Raw genomic sequence first — 19,262 nt, forward strand, 5'->3', positions numbered from 1 at the left:
AGATTTTCTTACACCATGACATTTGTGGCTCCCCTTTGTGCATAAGAATGACAATATTGAGCTAGGGTTGTGGCTCAGTGGTAGAGTGCTAGCCTAGCATGTGTGAGGCACTGGGTTTGATTCTCAGCACCTCATAAAAATAAATAAATAAATGAAATGTCCATCAAAAAGTAAAAAAATATATTTTAAAAAGTCACAATATTATATACAGTAGGATGTCTCAATATTAGTGTTATTTTTAAGTATTTTAAAGATGAATCTGAATATTTATTTATTTACATTGGTAGTAGGTATTGAATCCAGTGGGGCTCTGCCTCTGAGCTACATCCACACCTTTTTTTATTTATTTTTTTTTTTTTGAGACAGGGTCTCACTAAGTTGCTGAGGCTGGCTATAAACTTGTGATTGGCCTCTCCAGTAGCTGGGATTATAATATATGATATCACACCTAGCTATATATTTATTTTTAAGAAATAAAAATATATATATGTTTGTCATTTATAATTGCAGCTGTGAATGTGATGAAATGGCTCATTATAGTCCTTTCAATCACAGAAAGTAAGAATGCTGGATAGGGCTGGAGTAGTGGCTCAGTGGTAGAGTTCTTGCCTAACATGTGTGAGGGAGGCACTGGGTTTGATTCTACACACCACATATAAATAAATAAATAGTTTATTTAATTTAGTTGTCCATTGACAACTAAAATACACATAATTTATGCAATATTATACATATATGCTATATATGTGTTCATATATAGGTGTGTTTATGCATATATGTGTGTGTATATATAGAGAGAGTAGGATGTATAAATATCTATAATTTATATATATAATATACATATGTTTATATGTTTTATATATTTATATATGTATTATACATACATATATTATAGACATATATAATATACATATATGTGTGTGTATGTGTGTGTATAATTTTTCAAAATAATGCTGGATAAAAGAAAAAAATATTCTGGTTGCTCTCCTGCTGCCCTGAGCTGAGTAGCTTTCTTTTCCACACCATCCTGCCATGGTGTTCTACTTTATCTCAGGTCCAGGGCAATGGAGTTGGCTGACTATGAACTAAAACTTCTGAAACCATAAGAAGTAAATCTAGTTCACTGATTTTATCTTGACTGAAAACAGAAGTCCCCTTTTCTTTTCTATGTAAGCATTCTTAGACCAATTATTAGCTTCTAGTATATGAGAAAATAATTATGTAACAAAGCCTTGAACCTTTAAAGACAGTGGGAGGGAAACCAGTTTCTATGTTGTTAGACTACTTATTCAAGGAATATTATGAAGAAATTCACAGAGTCTGAAACTGAAGCCTCCTACAAACTTACAATAAGAAAGAAACTGGACCTCTTGCCAACAGCCATATGAGTGAGCCATCTTGGAAATTGCAGCCTTAGCCCCCAACTGGACTGCAGCCTTATGGTATCCTCTGGGAGAGAACCACACATCTAGCCTGCTACCAACCTCCTGATACATATATATTGTGTAACATATATAGTGTGTATATTTATATATATATATAAATATATACCTCACATTTGAAAACAAAACAAAATTTTTCTTTGAAGTGTTTTATTTTCTCAATATAACAATCTCATTAGAATATTTACAGATATGAGCAATTTGATTATTTCTATGAAATAATAAAATGGTTTATTACACTGAAAAAATTATTCTCTTTAAAGGCATCATAATTTCTTTCGTGTCCAGGACATCAGTATAAAAAAAAATCCAGGCTGGAGTTGTAGCTCAGTGGTTGAGCACTTGCCTCACAAGTGTGAGGCACTGGGTTCAATCCTAGCACCAAATGAAAACAAATAAAGGCATTCAGTCTATATACAACTAATTTTTTTTTAAATCTGGAAGATAGACAAGATCACCAAGGGATATTTTACTAACTTGTACTTCTTTTTTCCCTCAGAGAATTTACTGGAATCTAAACTTCCCTGAGTGAGAGGATGTCATTCCATGGACAAAACATCCACTAAGCAACAGAGAAGACAACAGCACTTTGGAAAACACATGAGGCCAGAGAAACCTAACTTAGGGTTCAGTCTTCCAAACCAGGCAATACTTGAGTAGTCAAGATATCAGGTACTAGAAAGGCAGAGAGAAGTGACACATATAAGGTGTATTTCTTCCTTGAGGCATTTGTCCACACTTAAGCTATAGAGAACCTGTAACCAAGATGCTCAACAGACAGCAGTTAAAATCTCAGTGGACTTCTCAGTGGTCCCTTGATGTTACATGATAAAGACCTGAGTTCATCCCATCTGGACCCCAAAACCTTGGCAAGACTTTATCATTTTACTGTCTCTATATGGGGCCATTTCCAGAGTGCCATATACTTGGATTCATACAATACATAGTCTTTTCAGACTGACTTCTTTCACTTAGTCATTCATTTACATTTTCTTCATACCCTTTCATGACTTGATAGCTCATTTTTTTTAGTCCAGGATACTATTTCATCTTCTAGGTGCACTATAGATGACTTATCCTCTGTACTACTGAAGGACATCTTGATTGCCTCCAAGTTTTGGTTGCTATGAATAAAATAGAATAAATCTTCTTATATAGGTTCTCATGTGGAGTTAAGTTTCAGCTCCTTTGATTAAATACCAAGGAATGTAATGGATGACATGATAAGTATATGTGTATTTTGTAAGAAATTACCAAGCTCTTCCAAAATGGCTGTATCATGTTACATTCATACCAATATTGAATGTGTTTCTGTTGCTCCATATCTTCGCCAGCATTTGGTGTTCTCACTTTTCTGAATCTGGACCCTTGGAATAGGCATATAGTGGTACTTCATTGTTTTAATTTGCATTTCTTCAATGGCACATGATGTTGAAAATTTTTCATATGCTAATCTTTTATTTGTACATCTTTTGTGAGATGTTTGACAAGGTCTCTGACTCAGTGTTGTAATCATTTTGTCTTATTTTTGAGTTTAACTAGTTATTTGTATAATTTAGATAATAGGCCTTTATCAGATATGACACTGAAAATAATTCCCTCCCATTCTATGGGTCGTACTTTTTATTCTCTTAAAAGCCTTTCACAGACCAGAAAATTTTATTTTTCATACATTCCAGCTTATTAATTATTTCATTCATAAATCATGCCTTTGCTGTATTATCTAAAATGTCATGACCAAAACCAAGACCATCTAGATTTTCTCTTGGGGCTGGGGATGTGGCTCAAGTGGTAGCGCGCTCGCCTGGCATACGTGTGGCCCAGGTTGGATCCTCAGCACCACATACAGACAAAGATGTTGTGTCCGCCGAGAACTAAAAAATAAATATTAAAAATGCTCTCTCTCTCACTCTCTCTTTAAAAAAAATAGATTTTCTCCTGTTATTAATGGGTACTGATTATTGTCAAATACTTTATCTGCATCTTTATATGATCATAGGAATTTTCTTCCTTAGTCCATTGATCTGATTAATTACATTAATTTATTTTTGAGTGTTGAACTATCCTTCATGAATGGGATAAAGCCCATACAGTTAAGATATATATATAATATATATATATATATATTTAGTTGGATTCAAGGTGCTAATGTTTTGTTCAGGACTTCTGCATCTATGCTTACTAGAAATATAGACTTGCATATCTTCTTTCCTATCATTTCTCCACTGGGTTCTGGTATTAGAATGATGCTGACCTTGCAATATGGGTTAGAAACATTTTTTGTACTTCTTCTCTGAAAGATATTATAAAGCATGAGTATGATTTCTTCTTAAACATTTGATTGAACTCTACAATGTCCCTATCTGGGTCTGATGTTTTCTGTTTGGGAAGGTTATTAGTTATAGATGTAATTTCCACAATAGATGTATACCTACCTATTCAGATACAGTGAGTTTCGGCAGATCATATCTTCAAGGTCCATTTTATCAAGGTTCTCAAATTTATTGAAGGAACATGGTTTAGAATATTACTTTGTTATCCTTTTCATGTCCATGTGATCTATATTTATGTATTTTCTTTTTGTTTCAGATATTAGTAATTTGTGTCTTCTCTTGCTTTCTTAGTTACCTTGCACAGAAACTTATCAATTTAATAGAACACTTTTTAAAAACAATTTTTCATTTTGTAACTGTACTCTTTCAGTTTTTCCTTTTCAATTTCATTGATTTTTTAAATCTTTTTTATAGTTGCAGATGGACAGCACACCTTTATTTGTTTAGTTTGTGTGTGTGTGTGTGTGTGTGTGTGTGTGTGTGTGTCATCCTAAGGATTGAACCCAGTGCCTCACACATGCTTGGCAAGTGCTCTGCCACTGAGCTACAGCCACAGCTCAAATTTCATTGATTTTTTGTTCCAATGATATAATTTATTTTCTTCTGTTTACTTCAGATTTAATTGGTTCTTCTTTTTATCTCATCCTAAGGTACAAGTTTAGATTGTTACTTTAGATTGTGTGTGTGTATGTGTGTGTGTAAAAGATGTTAGAAGAATAAAGTCAAAATAATCAAAGAAGACCACTTACCTCCATAGAAGGCAATCTGTTATTACCATGAATACATATTTTGAGACAGGTGGAAAACATTGTTGGAACTTTCCTTGGTGTTCTGGAAGGAACTGGGCTGGGCACTGCAGGACCTCATGGGAACAAATGCTCCTCAGATTTATTCCTGTGATTAGGTGGTCAGTCATGCTGCCCAAATGATGAGCATGACAGCACATCTGAGTATGGAAAGGTCATTAAGTCTCCCAGACTTGTGAATATGAGTGTTGGGCCCTGTGCTCATGTATCAGTGCTTAATAGTTCTTGTGAACCCACTTACCACTTGTGACCCTAACAAATATCATACGTGGCAAGGACAAGGCACAGAAGTATCAGTTCTCAGCTACTATTTTACTCAAACCATTGCCAACAGTACAGAATCAAAATATGTCCCCTTCATGACATGGAATATATCTCAAACTATTTTGTGCAAACAGTCAACCTCTTTTCCTTCCCACATAGTTGTTTGCCACAGTGATCTTGGCAAAACTCGAAAGTGGCTATGATCCATGGCACAAGGAAAAATTAATGCACAGGAAGCCATCTATCAGAATGCTGAGCAAAGAACTTGACCTCTGCTCTGTGATCCTATAGCCTTTCATGTATAACATGGAAAAAATGCCAGTTATTCTGTTGTAGGACCATTGTGGGGACTGAATAATGTAGCACTTAGGCAGAGTGCCTAGACATAAGTGAGGCTCAGTCCTTGTGAGTATTCCCTTCAGTCTATATTCAAACCTTCACCTGACAGTGTTCTTGACCTACAAGTTCTGCTTCTGCCATCTGACAGAATTTGTTGATTGATGGCCCAATCGCCACAATTACAAGGGCCCAAGGGTAAAAATAAATAAATAAAACCCCTAATTTAGTTCAAAGAAGCAGTATGTCTAGTCTCAGGGGAAATTTAGAATTTTTCCAAATCATTCATAGCTACACCCTTTTCAAATGATGATTTTTCCAGCCTCCCTGCAGCTAAGGGTGACCAGGAGATTCAGCCCTGTCCAAAGAGGTACACAGAGAATGTGTTTGGAGCTTCTGTACAAGAAGCTGTGTCATAATAAGAGGGATGGATGTGAGAGAGGATGGTGGCAATTGCAATGCCATAAGGGAGACTGGAGATGTTGCAGCCATACTGTGAAAAGCACAAGAGTCAACTTGTTAAAAATAGTTGAGCTGGAGGATGGAAGCCTCAGTGTGCTTGTGGCATCTCTGATCAGCCAAATCAGTGCAAGTGCACCTCCAGGTTTCCCATCAAAAGAAGAAAATGGTCAGGCTGTTGGTATCATTGCCTCTGAACTTTTCCTTACTCATTTAAAAATAAGTTTCAGAAATACAAGTGCCCTGACTGCATTCCCAGAAATTCTGATTTTATCAGTTTATATTGTGGTGTCTTTAGGTATTTAAAATGTTTTCTGTCCTTGCATAGTGGCACATGCCTATAATTATAGCAGTTCAGGAAGCTGACACAGGAGCATGAAAAGTTAAAGCCAGACTCAGCAATTTAGCAAGGCCCTAAGCAACTCAGGGAGACAACACTCTGAAAATTCAAAACAAAAACCAGGTCCTGGGGATCAGTGCTTAAGTGCCCCTGGGTTCAATCCTCAGTCCCCCTCCCCAAAATGTTTTCTGTTGTAAGAACTGAGAAGCAGACACATGACAAGCTTTAATATCATAAGGACGACACAGGTAGACAACATTTCACTTCACCAATCGCATTTCATCTACACATGCTACTGTCCCCTGCCTTCCAGGTTAGTTTCAGGCAAACCCCAGACATCATATCAGTTAATCCATATATACCACAAAACCTATCCCTCAAAGCAAAAGACAGCTTTCAATGATGCTGTAAAAACATAATACATGCCACTCTTGATTCTCAACAATTACAGATAATTCCTTAACATTTTCAAGATTAAAACATTTTCTGAGGGAAAATGTTTCCCTGTTGTCTTATCCAAGTACTAATGTGTTTACCAACTCCAGGTTGCTCCAGTCTGCTGCATTGCAATTGGTTGCTGTGCCTATTAATCCTCTGTAGAATTCACTCCTCCTCTCCTCTTTCTTGGGAGAAGTGAGTCCTTTGTTTTGTTGAATGTCCCCTGCTGGATTGGGCTGCTTTCTGTTCACTGGCAATGTTTAGCACATTCCTCTGTTTGCTGCCTTTCTTGTCAATTGGGAGTTGGGTCTAGAGTCTTCATCACACTCTGGAGTGATCTTTCCCCAGAGGCAGTGTTGCTTAAGTCCATCAGGGGACACAGACTCTGTGGATGTCTCTGCTGTGTAATGCAAGCATGTCTTGGTGGTCACTGTGTCACTTGAGGCTCAAACTGGGGATGTTTGAACTCTATGTACCTTTTCCACTAATTAGATGCAATTCTTCTCTGATGAGAAACTTCCTTTATCCCCTAGTTGCTATCCACATGTTTTAGTGCATATGACATGTGGAGAGTGATTTTTTTTTCAATGTGTCTGTTTACCTAATTTCTAAAGAATGAATTTATTCCCAGCACTTAAAATTTTTCATTTTTAACTGACAAGAATAGTGTGTATTCATTGTGTGCAGCATGTTTTGAAATATGTATACGTTATGATTGGCTAAATCAAGCTAGTTATCATATGCATTTCCTCACATACATACCATTTTAGTGGTGAGTACACTTAAGAACTACACTTAGCAATTTTCAAGACCTAGAATTGCAAATGATAGAAAAGAGCTCTTTTTTTTTTTTTTTTTTTTTTTGTAGATCTACTATGGACTCCAAATGTAATCACACTTGATGTGTTTACATATTGTCTGTTATTATTCTTGTGGACATGCAAATTTTCCTTCATAATGCAAACTCAAATTCCAAATTTGCCTCCTGGAACACAAGGGCAGTCACAAAGCAGGTGCTTAGCACATGTGTGCTGAAAGTGTGCTAAGTGACTTAACTGTATTGATGTCATACTTGATTGTTACATGATAACATTACCTTATTCCTCTCCTGGATGTTTAAAACTGAGACTACCACTTGGCTGTCTTAACAGAGACAATTCTTCCGTCTCCAAATGTAGTTATTCAAGTGTTACTACATTTGGAGACAGAAGAATTGAGGCTCACTCTTCCTTATTGGACCTTTCTACTTTGTTGGGAAACAAGTGACCGCTGTTCAGCTCATGGATTTGATTGTCTCTGAACTTGCTAAATTGATCTCTTCACATTACTATCAATTCACACTCCCAGTGTTTGTTCTGTGCTAGCCCATGGGGTCATCTGTTCCTGCTCTACTTCCAGAACCTTGCAGTGCTCTAGTCTCTTGATACTTAGCACTTGTTTAGCTATAAGTTTCTGATTTCTAACATAGGAGTTAGAACTTGCTGGCCTGTGTCATGGTAAAATGAGCTTGACCCAAAATTGTTAGCATATTGTAAAGCATGAATATTCTAGGTTGTATAAAACATTTTGACCCATGATTACTTGGTGTCTTAGTATCTTAATTATACTCTAATAAAATAGTTGAAACTAGTTAATTTATAAAGACAAAACAAATTCATATTCATGTTTCTAGTGGTTAAAGTCCAAGCTCAAGATTAAGAATGTTTAGTATCATGTGAAGGCCCAGTCTCTGCTTCCAACTTGGTTCTTGGGTCTGTATTCTCCAGAGGATCTGAATATGTTATATGTTATATGTCCTCATATAACTGAAGACAACTAAACAGAAGATGCTGTATACTGTGTGAAATCTATTTTATTAGGATTTTAATTCCATTCATGAAGGAATAGCTGGCACACCCAATCCTTTCTTGATACTATCCCACTCCTTGATACTATTATATAAGTAATTATATTTTGATATGAAATTTTGAAGGGACCCATACATTCAAATAAAAGCACATGTGTATAGGCTGTCACCTAGGAAGTGTTAGATTAAATGTTGGAGTATTAGACAATCTCTTGAATTTTCCATATTACTCTGAAAGATTAATATTTGCATAGGGATTTCTGGCCCACATGCAAGAATTGTTTTGCTACCATGTTTATCTATAGACCCACTCTTTACATACCTATTTTTTTCTTTTTTTCTGGTGCTGAGTATTGAATCTAGGGTTGCTTTACCACTGAACTACATACTCAGGCCTTTTTCTTTATTATTATTATTATTATTCTTTACTTTGAGACAGGGTCTTACTAATTTGCTAAAGGTCTCTCAAAATTTTTGAGGCTGGTGTACAACCAAAGACATGAAAAACTGTGATCTTAAAAAACAATTGAGGCTGATCTTAATCTTGTAACCCTTCTGCCTCAGCCTCCTAAGAAGCTGGGAATACAGGTGTACCCCACCATGCTCAGCCTCTTTCTACACTTTAACCCCCAAATTATACTACTTTATGGGCTACCTAGAAGTTGGCTAACTGGTAATTCATTTCTTGCTGAGGTCACGTGATTCCACAAATTTTATTGTAGCAGTTTTTAGTACTGGTAGAAAACTATAAATGCAAAGTGACTAATAATTTCAGATTTAGACTTATTCATGTTTTTCCTGTTAATTGCTTGTGAACTGGCCTGAAAAAAACAGCACTATAGTCTTGCCTCTGGTTTTGTAGCTTCTTCTTCACCTAACACTGTAAGCAGTAGATGAGTAACTTTCCATAGTACACAGAATGGGCATTGCAGGAAATGGAACCTGTCTCAGAAAGGAGATGCATTGTTTTCCCTCTTAACCTCAAACTTGGGCTATTTTTAGATATACAGTTCCCATAGTTGGCTGTCAAGCGTCATAGCCTGATCTCTCACAATCTATTATAATAGTGATAGGTACAAGCCATTGTAAATGAAGCTGTTGAAGCATCATAATTCCAACCTCTGTGGTTCTTTGTCACCTCTATACATCCTTGCATCCCCATATTGTACCTGAGGATACATCTCCACCTCTCAGGGAAGAAAACTGAGGCACAAGTGGCTAAAAATTCAAAGGAGAAATTTAGAAATGATAGGCCTTGCATTTGAACCTTAGCTGTGTGGTACTTGTTCAAGTCAGTGTTTGATTAATGTTAACAGAATATACTCTATGTTAATTAGCACAGGGATTAAGGTAGAATTAACACAGAGAGTTATAAATTCTATGCATTTAGCGGCTAGAGGAATAAGATCTATTTCTGCCCCCTCAGAATGATTACCACAATAATATAGCCAAATTGGCTTCTAAGGGCATTCCCACTTCTGCCACAGTTAGGTAGCAGGAGAATGGGGAAGCTTCTATTGCAACTATGGTTTCTAGGTATAAAGTGTCTTTGTTGCCAGGCTCAGTGGCCCATGCCTGTAATCCCAGCAGCTCAGGAGCCTGAGGCAGGAGGATTGTGAGTTCAAAGCCAGCTTCAGCAACTTAGCGAGGCACTAAGCAACTCAGTGAGACCCTGTCTCTAAATAAAATACAAAATAGGGCTGGGGATGTGGCTCAGTGGTCGAGTGCCCCTGAGTTCAATCACTGGTATCCCCCCCCCAAAAAAAAAGATTTAAAAAGTGTTTTTGTTTTAATATTTTTTAGTTGTATATGGACACAATATCTTTATTTTGTTTTTTTTTAAATTAATTAGTTTGTTTATTTATGTGGTACTTAGGATCAAACCCAGTGCCTCACACTTGGTAGGCAAATGTTCTACCACTGAGCCACAACCCCAGCCCCTAAATTAATTTTTTTTGACGATGCTGGGGATTGAACCCAGGGCCTTGTGCATGCAAGGCAAGCACTGTACCAACTGAGCTACATCCCCAGCCCTAAAAAGTGTTTTTGTTGTCCTCCAGGAAATAAGAAACTTCACCAGAACTGTTGACTCAAGGGAGATTCTTCTCGAAGCTAGATCTACTCTTACAAGTCATGCCTGCCTTACTTCATATCTCTCTATACTTAGATAGATTCTACATGAAATATGGACAGTGTGTATCATATTGGCAAATGGAAAAACATATCTGGAACCCTAGTAGCAAGAACTCTAGGAAAAGGAGACTTAAGATTTCCAACCTTTTCAGTACACAGACACTGGAATGTATGCTGAGAGAAATAATATGAGGTATACAGCAAAGTGTTCTCAATCCTGTGTTCATTACCTCCTCAATGTTTTTCTTTTCTCCTTTCAACCTACCTGACACCACTATTCCTTACGCCTGGATGAAACTTAAAACTCTGCTTATGCTCCAGGCTACCCAATGATGCTAGATGTAAGTTGGGGAAAGAGGATCTCAAAATCTGGGTGTATTATGTTCTTCACTCTGAACTGTTTTTATTTCATTAGAATTATTATTATTTTGCTGTGTTAGGGATTGAACCCAGGAGCACACTACCACTGGGCTACATCCCCAGCTCTTTTTCTTTATTTATTTAATGTTCTTATTAGGTGTTGATGGACCTTTATTTTATTCATTTATTTATATGTGGTGCTGAGAATTGAACCCAGTGTCTCACACATGTGAGGCAAGTGCTCAATCACTGAGCCATGACCCCTCCAGCCCTCTTTTTATTTTTTATTTTGAGGCAAGGTCTCACTAAGTTGCTCTAGCTGGCATTGGACTTGTGATCATCCTGACTTAGCCTTCCGAATAGCTGGGGTTACAGGTGTGCATCACTGCACCTGGGTTAATTGGAATTATTTTTTAAATAATTGTGTTATTTGCAAGTCAGCCACATCCCCCATACCGTATGAGTCTATTCTAAGTCTTCCCTCATGCCTCATTTTTCTTGTTTCAATCCTCCCTCACAATCTTCACAAAGCCACCTCTAAATCCTCACAAAGGAACACCATTGGATTATATTTCTTCCTTAAATTCACTCCTATTTACATTTTCTCCAGATACTCTAAGATTTTAATCCTCTTCTTCCATCTGTGATTTAACACCACCAAGTCTTTATTTGTATATAATAGATACTATAAGCCAGTGTGGTCTTAGAATAACATAGTCTATATCTGAACTACAAGTCTACTATTTACTAGCTATGTAACCTTAAGTAATTAACTCAACTTCTCTAAATCTTGTTCTATTTTCTGTAATGAAGTTACCTTTTTCACATGAGATAATGCATATAAAATAATTGAAATATAATTTGTACCTAGGAAGCACTCAACAAAAATGGCTCAGATGCAGGAAAATTATGAAATATGGGCAAAAACAGGAAGAGCTTAGATGGAAAAAAAACTTCTATAATCATATTGATGTCTGTAATACTGAGACTATTTGTGTAGACAGGATAAATCATATGTGTCGTTATTTTATTATCTCATTCCATCATCCCCTGTTATCATTAAGAACCAAGATTCTTGGTTTGGTAGAAATGTGTAACATTAGCTGTACATCTTGTCATAAGAGATAATAAATAATTCATTAAGGACTACTTGAATAATCTCCAAAGCACTCAAAAATGAAAAGATATCTACTGGCCAATGATCATTAATAAATATATAGCAAGTGGAATTGCTTAAAACACATCAAATATATGTAAATCTAATAATTCATAATTTTCCCTTTAAAATATACTTATTTTTCATCTGCAAAGGATTATAAGCAACTAAATCATTCTTATGAAAACTCCTAAAGGGAAAGACACAAATATTTCCCTGTCTTCTTTTTACAATTTATATCTCAATTTAACAAAATTTTGATAAAGGGAAATTTGTTAAAGAATTATTCCAGTTAGTAAAGGAAGAATGACAGAAGTACCCTATCACAATTTTGCAACCTCTAATCATATAATGATTCTACACAATTAACACTAATTGCTGCTAACTGTCAAAAGAGTAACAACCTGACCTCATGTGCCTTTTGATGCAAATAATCAAAACTCCCCTTGAAATATTCTTTTCAAAATATTTACCTGAGGGACTGGGGCTGTAGCTCAGTGGCAGAGTGCTTGCCTAGCATGTGTGAGGCAATGGGTTCCATCCTCAGCACCACATTAAAAATAAACAAATAAAATAAAGGCATTCTGTCCATCTACAACTACAAAATAAATTTTTTTTAAAAATGTGCTTGAACCTGGTCAAGCTCATAAATCTGATTATTGATATATATAGGAAAAACATAGGGAAAACAGGAATAAGCTAAACTATACATCATCGATACAGTCAGCAAACTTGAGAACATCATATCACCCCCTTTCTTCAACGAATAAGTAACATGGAAAAAGAGGGGATACACTGAGGATTTATAGTGTAAGAGGTGCTTAAAATAGGTATAAAAAAAGCTAAATGAGCTGGGGATAGAGAGCATGCTTGGCATATACAAGGACCTGAATTCAATCCCCAACACCAAAAAAGAAAAAAAAAGTAAAAAGAAAAGATATAAAATGTTAGATAAAATGGAACTGTAATATTTGACTATATACATTTGTGTGATAAAACTATATATCATATTGTTGATTACCATAAATCTCAGGATAACAGTTACATAGTGGTGTAGGGAGTATGTTCTTATTGGAAACTACAGAGGAAGGCCATCTGGGTTGGCTGGGAAATTTCTATTTATTGACTTGGTGATGGCTTTAAGTGTGTTTCCTTTTTCAGAAAGCAATGAGCTATCATTCTGTTTTATGTGATTGTCTTCCTTTGTGCTACATTTTACAATAAAAAAGTTCTTCAAAGGAGGGAAAATAGTGAATTAAGCAATGGTTGGATAGTACTTACGGTTTTTTAAAAAGACTTAGGTGAGGAAAATTGTCTCATTTACTGATTAACCCTTTAACACTTCTCAGCAGAGAGACTAAGGACGAGCACCCCATCACACACACACACACACACACACACACACACACACACACACAAATTAGTTTGTATAGGATCTGTTTCTCTAACTACAACCTGGTCAATGCAACTCTCTGTTAGGTTGACCTGCCTCCCTCTGAACCCCAATAATGATGGGTCATAAGTATACCCACCCACTATATCTCATTTCTCCTTTAAGCTTCTAAATGTGGAACATCCTCTGTTCTCTAATAGAGACATTACCAAGTAGCAATCATGCCAATATTTTCATGACAAATGCAATTGATCCAGGAAAAGGAAACATTCCAGATCTGTCCTGCTTCCTTGTATGAATTATCTTAAGTGAACCCAACAACCTAAACCTTGACAAGTTCTCCCAGAGATGTCTTGGTAAGCCTGTCCTAGCTTCATAGAATGTCCAAGAAAGGTCCCATCATATATGTGGGGTATTATTCAAAGGTATCTCTACACATTTCACCTCTCATTTCTTTTTTTTTCACTGTAATTAGATGTGAACATTCTCTTTGTGTCACAGTAAATAATTTAACCATTACCAGAGAGAAAGGGAATGAAAGGATTCGATATCCAATGATTTGTGAACAGCATAGAGCTAGTAAAATAGTGGCAGCATCAGACTGAAAACACCAAGGGTTCAAACCTGCTAGATATAGGGCTTTTTCACTACCCTTAAAGTCCACAGAACACAATTCTCTGGGCTGGGAATATAGCTCAGTTGGTAGAGTGCTTGCCTTGCATACACAAGACCCTGGGTTTGATCCCCAGCACCACACAAAAAAAGCAAAAGAATACAATTCTCAACTTGTAAATCAGAGATTTGGTTTTATAGTATTTTGCTTTGTTTTTGGATTTATTTAAAATGAAAGTCTAGGGCTGGGGATATGGCTCAGTGATAGAGCACTTGCCTAGCATGTTTGAGGCACTGGGTTTGATTCTCAGCACCGCATATAAATAAATAAAGTCTATTAACAACTAAAAAAAAATTTTAAATGCAAGTCTAACTCAATCTTGTACTAGAAAATCAAATGTCTTCCATTTATTTTTTCCTAACTCAGTTTGCTCTAGATTAATTTATAAACAAGTTCATCTAGGCTTTGGCATGTTAATTCTTTCTGAAGGTGACACTCTATTGATTAGGTTCATATGGACTTTGTCCACCTCAGAAGTCATAATCACTTTAATTAGGCTAACAGGGATAACTTCATGTCATTACCGCTCACTGGGGAGGGGTCCAAACTTGACAATGACTCTTACAGAAAACCCAACACCAGCAATGAGTAGAGTTCCAGCCTCAAAAATGCCTCTGGGAAACCCATGACCTGTGAATCTGGGGAGGTGATGGAGTAGTTGGTTGGAAAAACATATGTGATCTGAGTTCACAAAAAGGCAGCCAGGGCACTTGCATATGAAATGTCTAGAAGATCCATTGTGAAAATGCTTTTCTTGGAAATTCTCTCTATGCAGACAGCCAGGGTGCTTAACATGAAAATAAGTTGTAACCCCATCCTTTCAATGTGGAAGCCATGAGCAGAAGTTACAAGCATAAAGGGACCCGTTGAAAAAAGGAAAATCAAAAGGCCTTTGGATTTCAAATTAATGAGTGATCTTAAATTGCACGTCCTAAGTTCAACTACATTTTCATGTATTTCATGAGTCCCTGCTTAATCACTCCACATTTTTCCTTTCTTCTGTGTGTTTCTGGGTAATTAACTCATATCCTGACTCAATTTGTTCAACTGGAGTATTCATTTTTATTTGGATTTTTGAGTAAAACCATAAATCAGGTGTGCCTGTCTAAGGTTTACTCAGTGGATTGTGGTCAAAGTGTTTTCCCAGATCGTGTGAACAACAGTAGTGGAAATTTTCATTTTAAAAATTGTGCTTTAGGACTCAGCCCCTGGTGGAGAACTAAGGAGGCCGAACCTACGGATGGCAGCAAGGGGTCAATCCACGACCGGCGTTGGGTCGGGGGTGGAGGAGTCGGAAGTGGTTGGGGTTTGGGGGAGGAGATCCGCTCACACACAAGAGGAGGGTGTTGAGCCGCCATATCTGCTGCCGCCGCCGCAGTTGCGAATACAGCATCGGCACTTGGCTGCCTCTGCGGTGCTGCTAAGGTTCCTGTCGCTACCCCGTGGCCCTTGGCTTTCTCTGCCTTACTCCCGCCGGCGTAGCCCGCGCTTTCTGTCCTGTCGACCCGGCTCCTTCTCCGCCACACAGCAGGTCCTTAGACCATGGATCCCGGCAGCAGCAGCAGCGATTCAGCACCCGACTGCTGGGACCAGGTGGACATGGAAGCCCCAGGTTCGGCCCCGAGCGGGGATGGAATCTCCTCGGCAGTGGCCGAGGCCCCACGCGAGCATCTCAGCTCGGCCTTCAGCCGCCAGCTCAACGTCAACGCCAAACCCTTCGTGCCTAATGTACACGCCGCGGAGTTCGTGCCGTCCTTCCTGCGAGGTTCGGCACAGCCGCCCACCCCCCTGGCCGGCTCCAACAGCATTGACGAAATCTGCATCAGCGCGGGAGACCCTCAAGGTAAAAGCCTGGGACGGGGGGCACCTGTGGAACCTTCCAAAGATGAACCTTTAGTGTCGTGTGAAGGTTCCAGTTCAGGCGTTACCATGGAACTTTCAGAAGCTGTTGTAGAAAATGGAGAGGTGGAAATGGTCCTAGAAGAATCATGGGAGCACAGTAAAGAAGTAAGTGAAGCAGAGCCTGGGGGTTGTTCTTTGGGAGATTCAGGGCCCCCTGAAGAAAGTGGTCAGGAAATGATGGAGGAGAAAGAGGAAATAAGAAAATCAAAATCTGTGGTCGTACCCTTAGGTGCTCCTAAGAAAGAACATGTAAACGTGGTCTTCATTGGGCATGTAGATGCCGGCAAGTCAACCATTGGAGGGCAGATAATGTTTTTGACTGGAATGGTTGACAAAAGGACACTTGAGAAATATGAAAGAGAAGCTAAGGAGAAAAACAGAGAAACTTGGTATTTGTCCTGGGCCTTAGATACAAATCAGGAAGAACGAGACAAGGGTAAAACAGTAGAAGTGGGTCGTGCCTATTTTGAAACAGAAAAGAAACATTTCACAATTTTAGATGCTCCTGGCCACAAGAGTTTTGTCCCAAATATGATTGGTGGTGCTTCTCAAGCTGATTTGGCTGTGCTGGTAATTTCTGCCAGAAAAGGAGAGTTTGAAACAGGATTTGAAAAAGGTGGACAGACAAGAGAACATGCAATGCTAGCCAAAACAGCAGGTGTGAAACATTTAATAGTGCTTATTAATAAGATGGATGATCCCACAGTAAATTGGAGCAGCGAGAGATATGAAGAATGTAAAGAAAAACTGGTGCCCTTTTTGAAAAAAGTCGGCTTCAGTCCGAAAAAGGACATTCACTTTATGCCCTGCTCAGGACTGACCGGAGCAAATATTAAAGAGCAATCAGATTTCTGCCCTTGGTACACTGGATTACCATTTATTCCATATTTGGATAATTTGCCAAACTTCAACAGATCAATTGATGGACCAATTAGATTGCCAATTGTGGATAAGTACAAGGATATGGGCACCGTGGTCCTGGGAAAGCTGGAATCAGGATCCATTTTTAAAGGCCAGCAACTTGTGATGATGCCAAACAAGCACAGTGTAGAAGTTCTTGGAATACTTTCTGATGATACTGAAACTGATTTTGTAGCCCCAGGTGAAAACCTGAAAATCAGACTGAAAGGAATTGAAGAAGAGGAGATTCTTCCAGGCTTCATACTTTGTGACCCCAGTAATCTTTGCCATTCTGGACGCACATTTGATGTTCAGATAGTGATTATTGAGCACAAATCTATCATCTGCCCAGGTTATAATGCGGTGCTGCACATTCATACTTGTATTGAGGAAGTTGAGATAACAGCCTTAATCTCCTTGGTAGACAAAAAATCAGGAGAAAAAAGTAAGACACGACCCCGTTTTGTGAAGCAAGATCAAGTGTGCATTGCCCGTTTAAGGACAGCAGGAACTATTTGCCTCGAGACATTTAAAGATTTTCCTCAGATGGGTCGTTTTACCTTAAGAGATGAGGGTAAGACCATTGCAATTGGAAAAGTTCTGAAACTAGTCCCAGAAAAGGACTAAGCAATTTTCTTGATGCCTCTGCACGATACTGTGAGGAGAATTGACTGCAACAGTTCACCACCTTCTCTTGTTATTGCTCATCAACAGACTTTTCTCCATATTTTGCAAAGAGAAATTTCACAGCAAAAATCCATGTTTTGTCAGCTTTCTCATGTTGAGATCTCAGTTATGTCACTGTTGAAAATATCTACAAGTTTCCTCCCCCTGTAACACTCTGCTTCCGTGGACAGATCAGTAATAGCTTTGTTAGTGATGTGGACGTAATTGCCTATACTAATGAAAAATTAATATATTTTTTAATTTTTCATTTTCCTTTAGGATATTTAGACAACCCTCGTTCCACGCAGACCAATCAGAGTGTGTCAGTGTGTGTGTGTACATGTTAAAAAGACAACTAACATGTGAATAAAATATTCCATGTGAAACTCTTCTGTATTTGAAATGCTTTTGAATAATGTTTAAAATTCGTATGGGGTAATATTCATTTAGCTTTTTTACTTTCTTAAGTAATTGAATATGTTTATTATGTTTTAAAATTTTTCCCCCACTCACTGTTTTAAATGAGGGACTTACACAAAAAAAGTTTATGCTAAAGGAAAAAAATTTTTTGAAAAAAAAAACAAACATTTTAGGGTTCTTCCCAACGAAATTTGCTTTTTGTGTCCAAGCCCAACCAACAAAGGAGGTCTTCTACTTCCTTTGATTTGAAAATGAAAGGCTTAGGTCATCTTAATTTGTATTCCATCAGGCCCTATGATATTGAGCATGGCCAAATCACATATATGGATTCAGACCATATGTTCACTAGATTCTTACCTAGACTCCAACATCTTAACACATCCCTTGATATTGTTCAGTTGTAAACTTGTGGTATGAGATACAACACAATAAAGGGTATGACTGTTTAAAAGATAAAAGCTTGCAATAGGGCTGTGGGTCAATTTAGTAAAAGGTAAGGGTTAATGAGAGTTCTGATCCAGGAAATGAGAACATTCAACCCTTATATTCTTCAGTGCTTGTGGTTGATAGGAAAGATGAAAGGTCATTTTTATAACCACATGACAACAAACAGGATCAGAGGCACTGAACATTTCCTTGAACAACTTTTTGAGAAAAACACCAATTTCAGATTCTGTGGTGACTACAGTTATTTCCAGAAGAGTGACCTCTTATAACCTGCATATCGTTCAACAGCTGGATGACTTTCTTTCTTGGTAAGTGGATAATGGCCCAGCAAACATGTACTGAATGGTGGGCAGGGTCACTTTTTCTTAGACATAGCCATATACCTGCAGTAAGAAAAATTCGGCTGTTTTATAAACCTTTCACTCATGAGCTGGTTGAACAGGTGTGGAGGGTATTGCCACAAAGACCCTGGGCCTATGCTTGAGCAAAGCGTCTCCTTCTCAGTGGTTCCTTTCTTTGTGTGCCCATGAACCTTCAGGGTATTAACTAGATAGAGATAGCCACTGTCAGAGCTTGAATACCATCTTTTCACTGTGAATCATTCATCACATATTATCAGGGCACTCACATGGGAAATAGGGATTTTTAGTTTATCATATGTCAGCTAACCTAATCTACAGGAATGTAGATTATATTAGCTCATACTGTCGGACCCAGTCCTTTAATCATTAGGATGTCAGTGGCAAGAGTTTCATCTTTATCATAAGAGCCCCTTCTCTCAGTTCTTTAGGCTGCACTTTGTACAATTAAAGACCAGTCTAGTGCTTGATAAAATTTTTGCCCTGCCAGCCACGTTTTTAAAATTTATTTTCAATGCTTCATTGTTTTATAATTTTAGTAAAATTACCAATGGCAATATTGTGTATATTTTCCACTTATAGGCCACAA

The 19,262-nt window shown here is 37.7% G+C and overlaps 1 protein-coding gene across 1 annotated transcript; it reads left to right on the forward strand.

Moving 5' to 3' along the window:
• Positions 1–15,306: 15,306 nt before the first annotated feature.
• Positions 15,307–17,814, forward strand: GSPT2 (G1 to S phase transition 2). The gene has a single exon (XM_081277946.1). It carries the CDS (start codon positions 15,522–15,524, stop codon positions 17,406–17,408), a length of 1,887 nt encoding a protein of 628 aa, XP_081134072.1. The 5' UTR covers positions 15,307–15,521; the 3' UTR covers positions 17,409–17,814.
• Positions 17,815–19,262: the final 1,448 nt, after the last annotated feature.

Source organism: Spermophilus citellus (assembly GCF_964194105.1).
Source record: "Spermophilus citellus genome assembly, chromosome: X".
Classification (NCBI taxonomy): Eukaryota; Metazoa; Chordata; class Mammalia; order Rodentia; family Sciuridae; genus Spermophilus; species Spermophilus citellus.

Coding starts and splice junctions, on each gene's coding strand:
- GSPT2 (XM_081277946.1), top strand. CDS start 15,522: ATGGATCCCGGCAGCAGCAGCAGCGATTCAGCACCCGACTGCTGGGAC.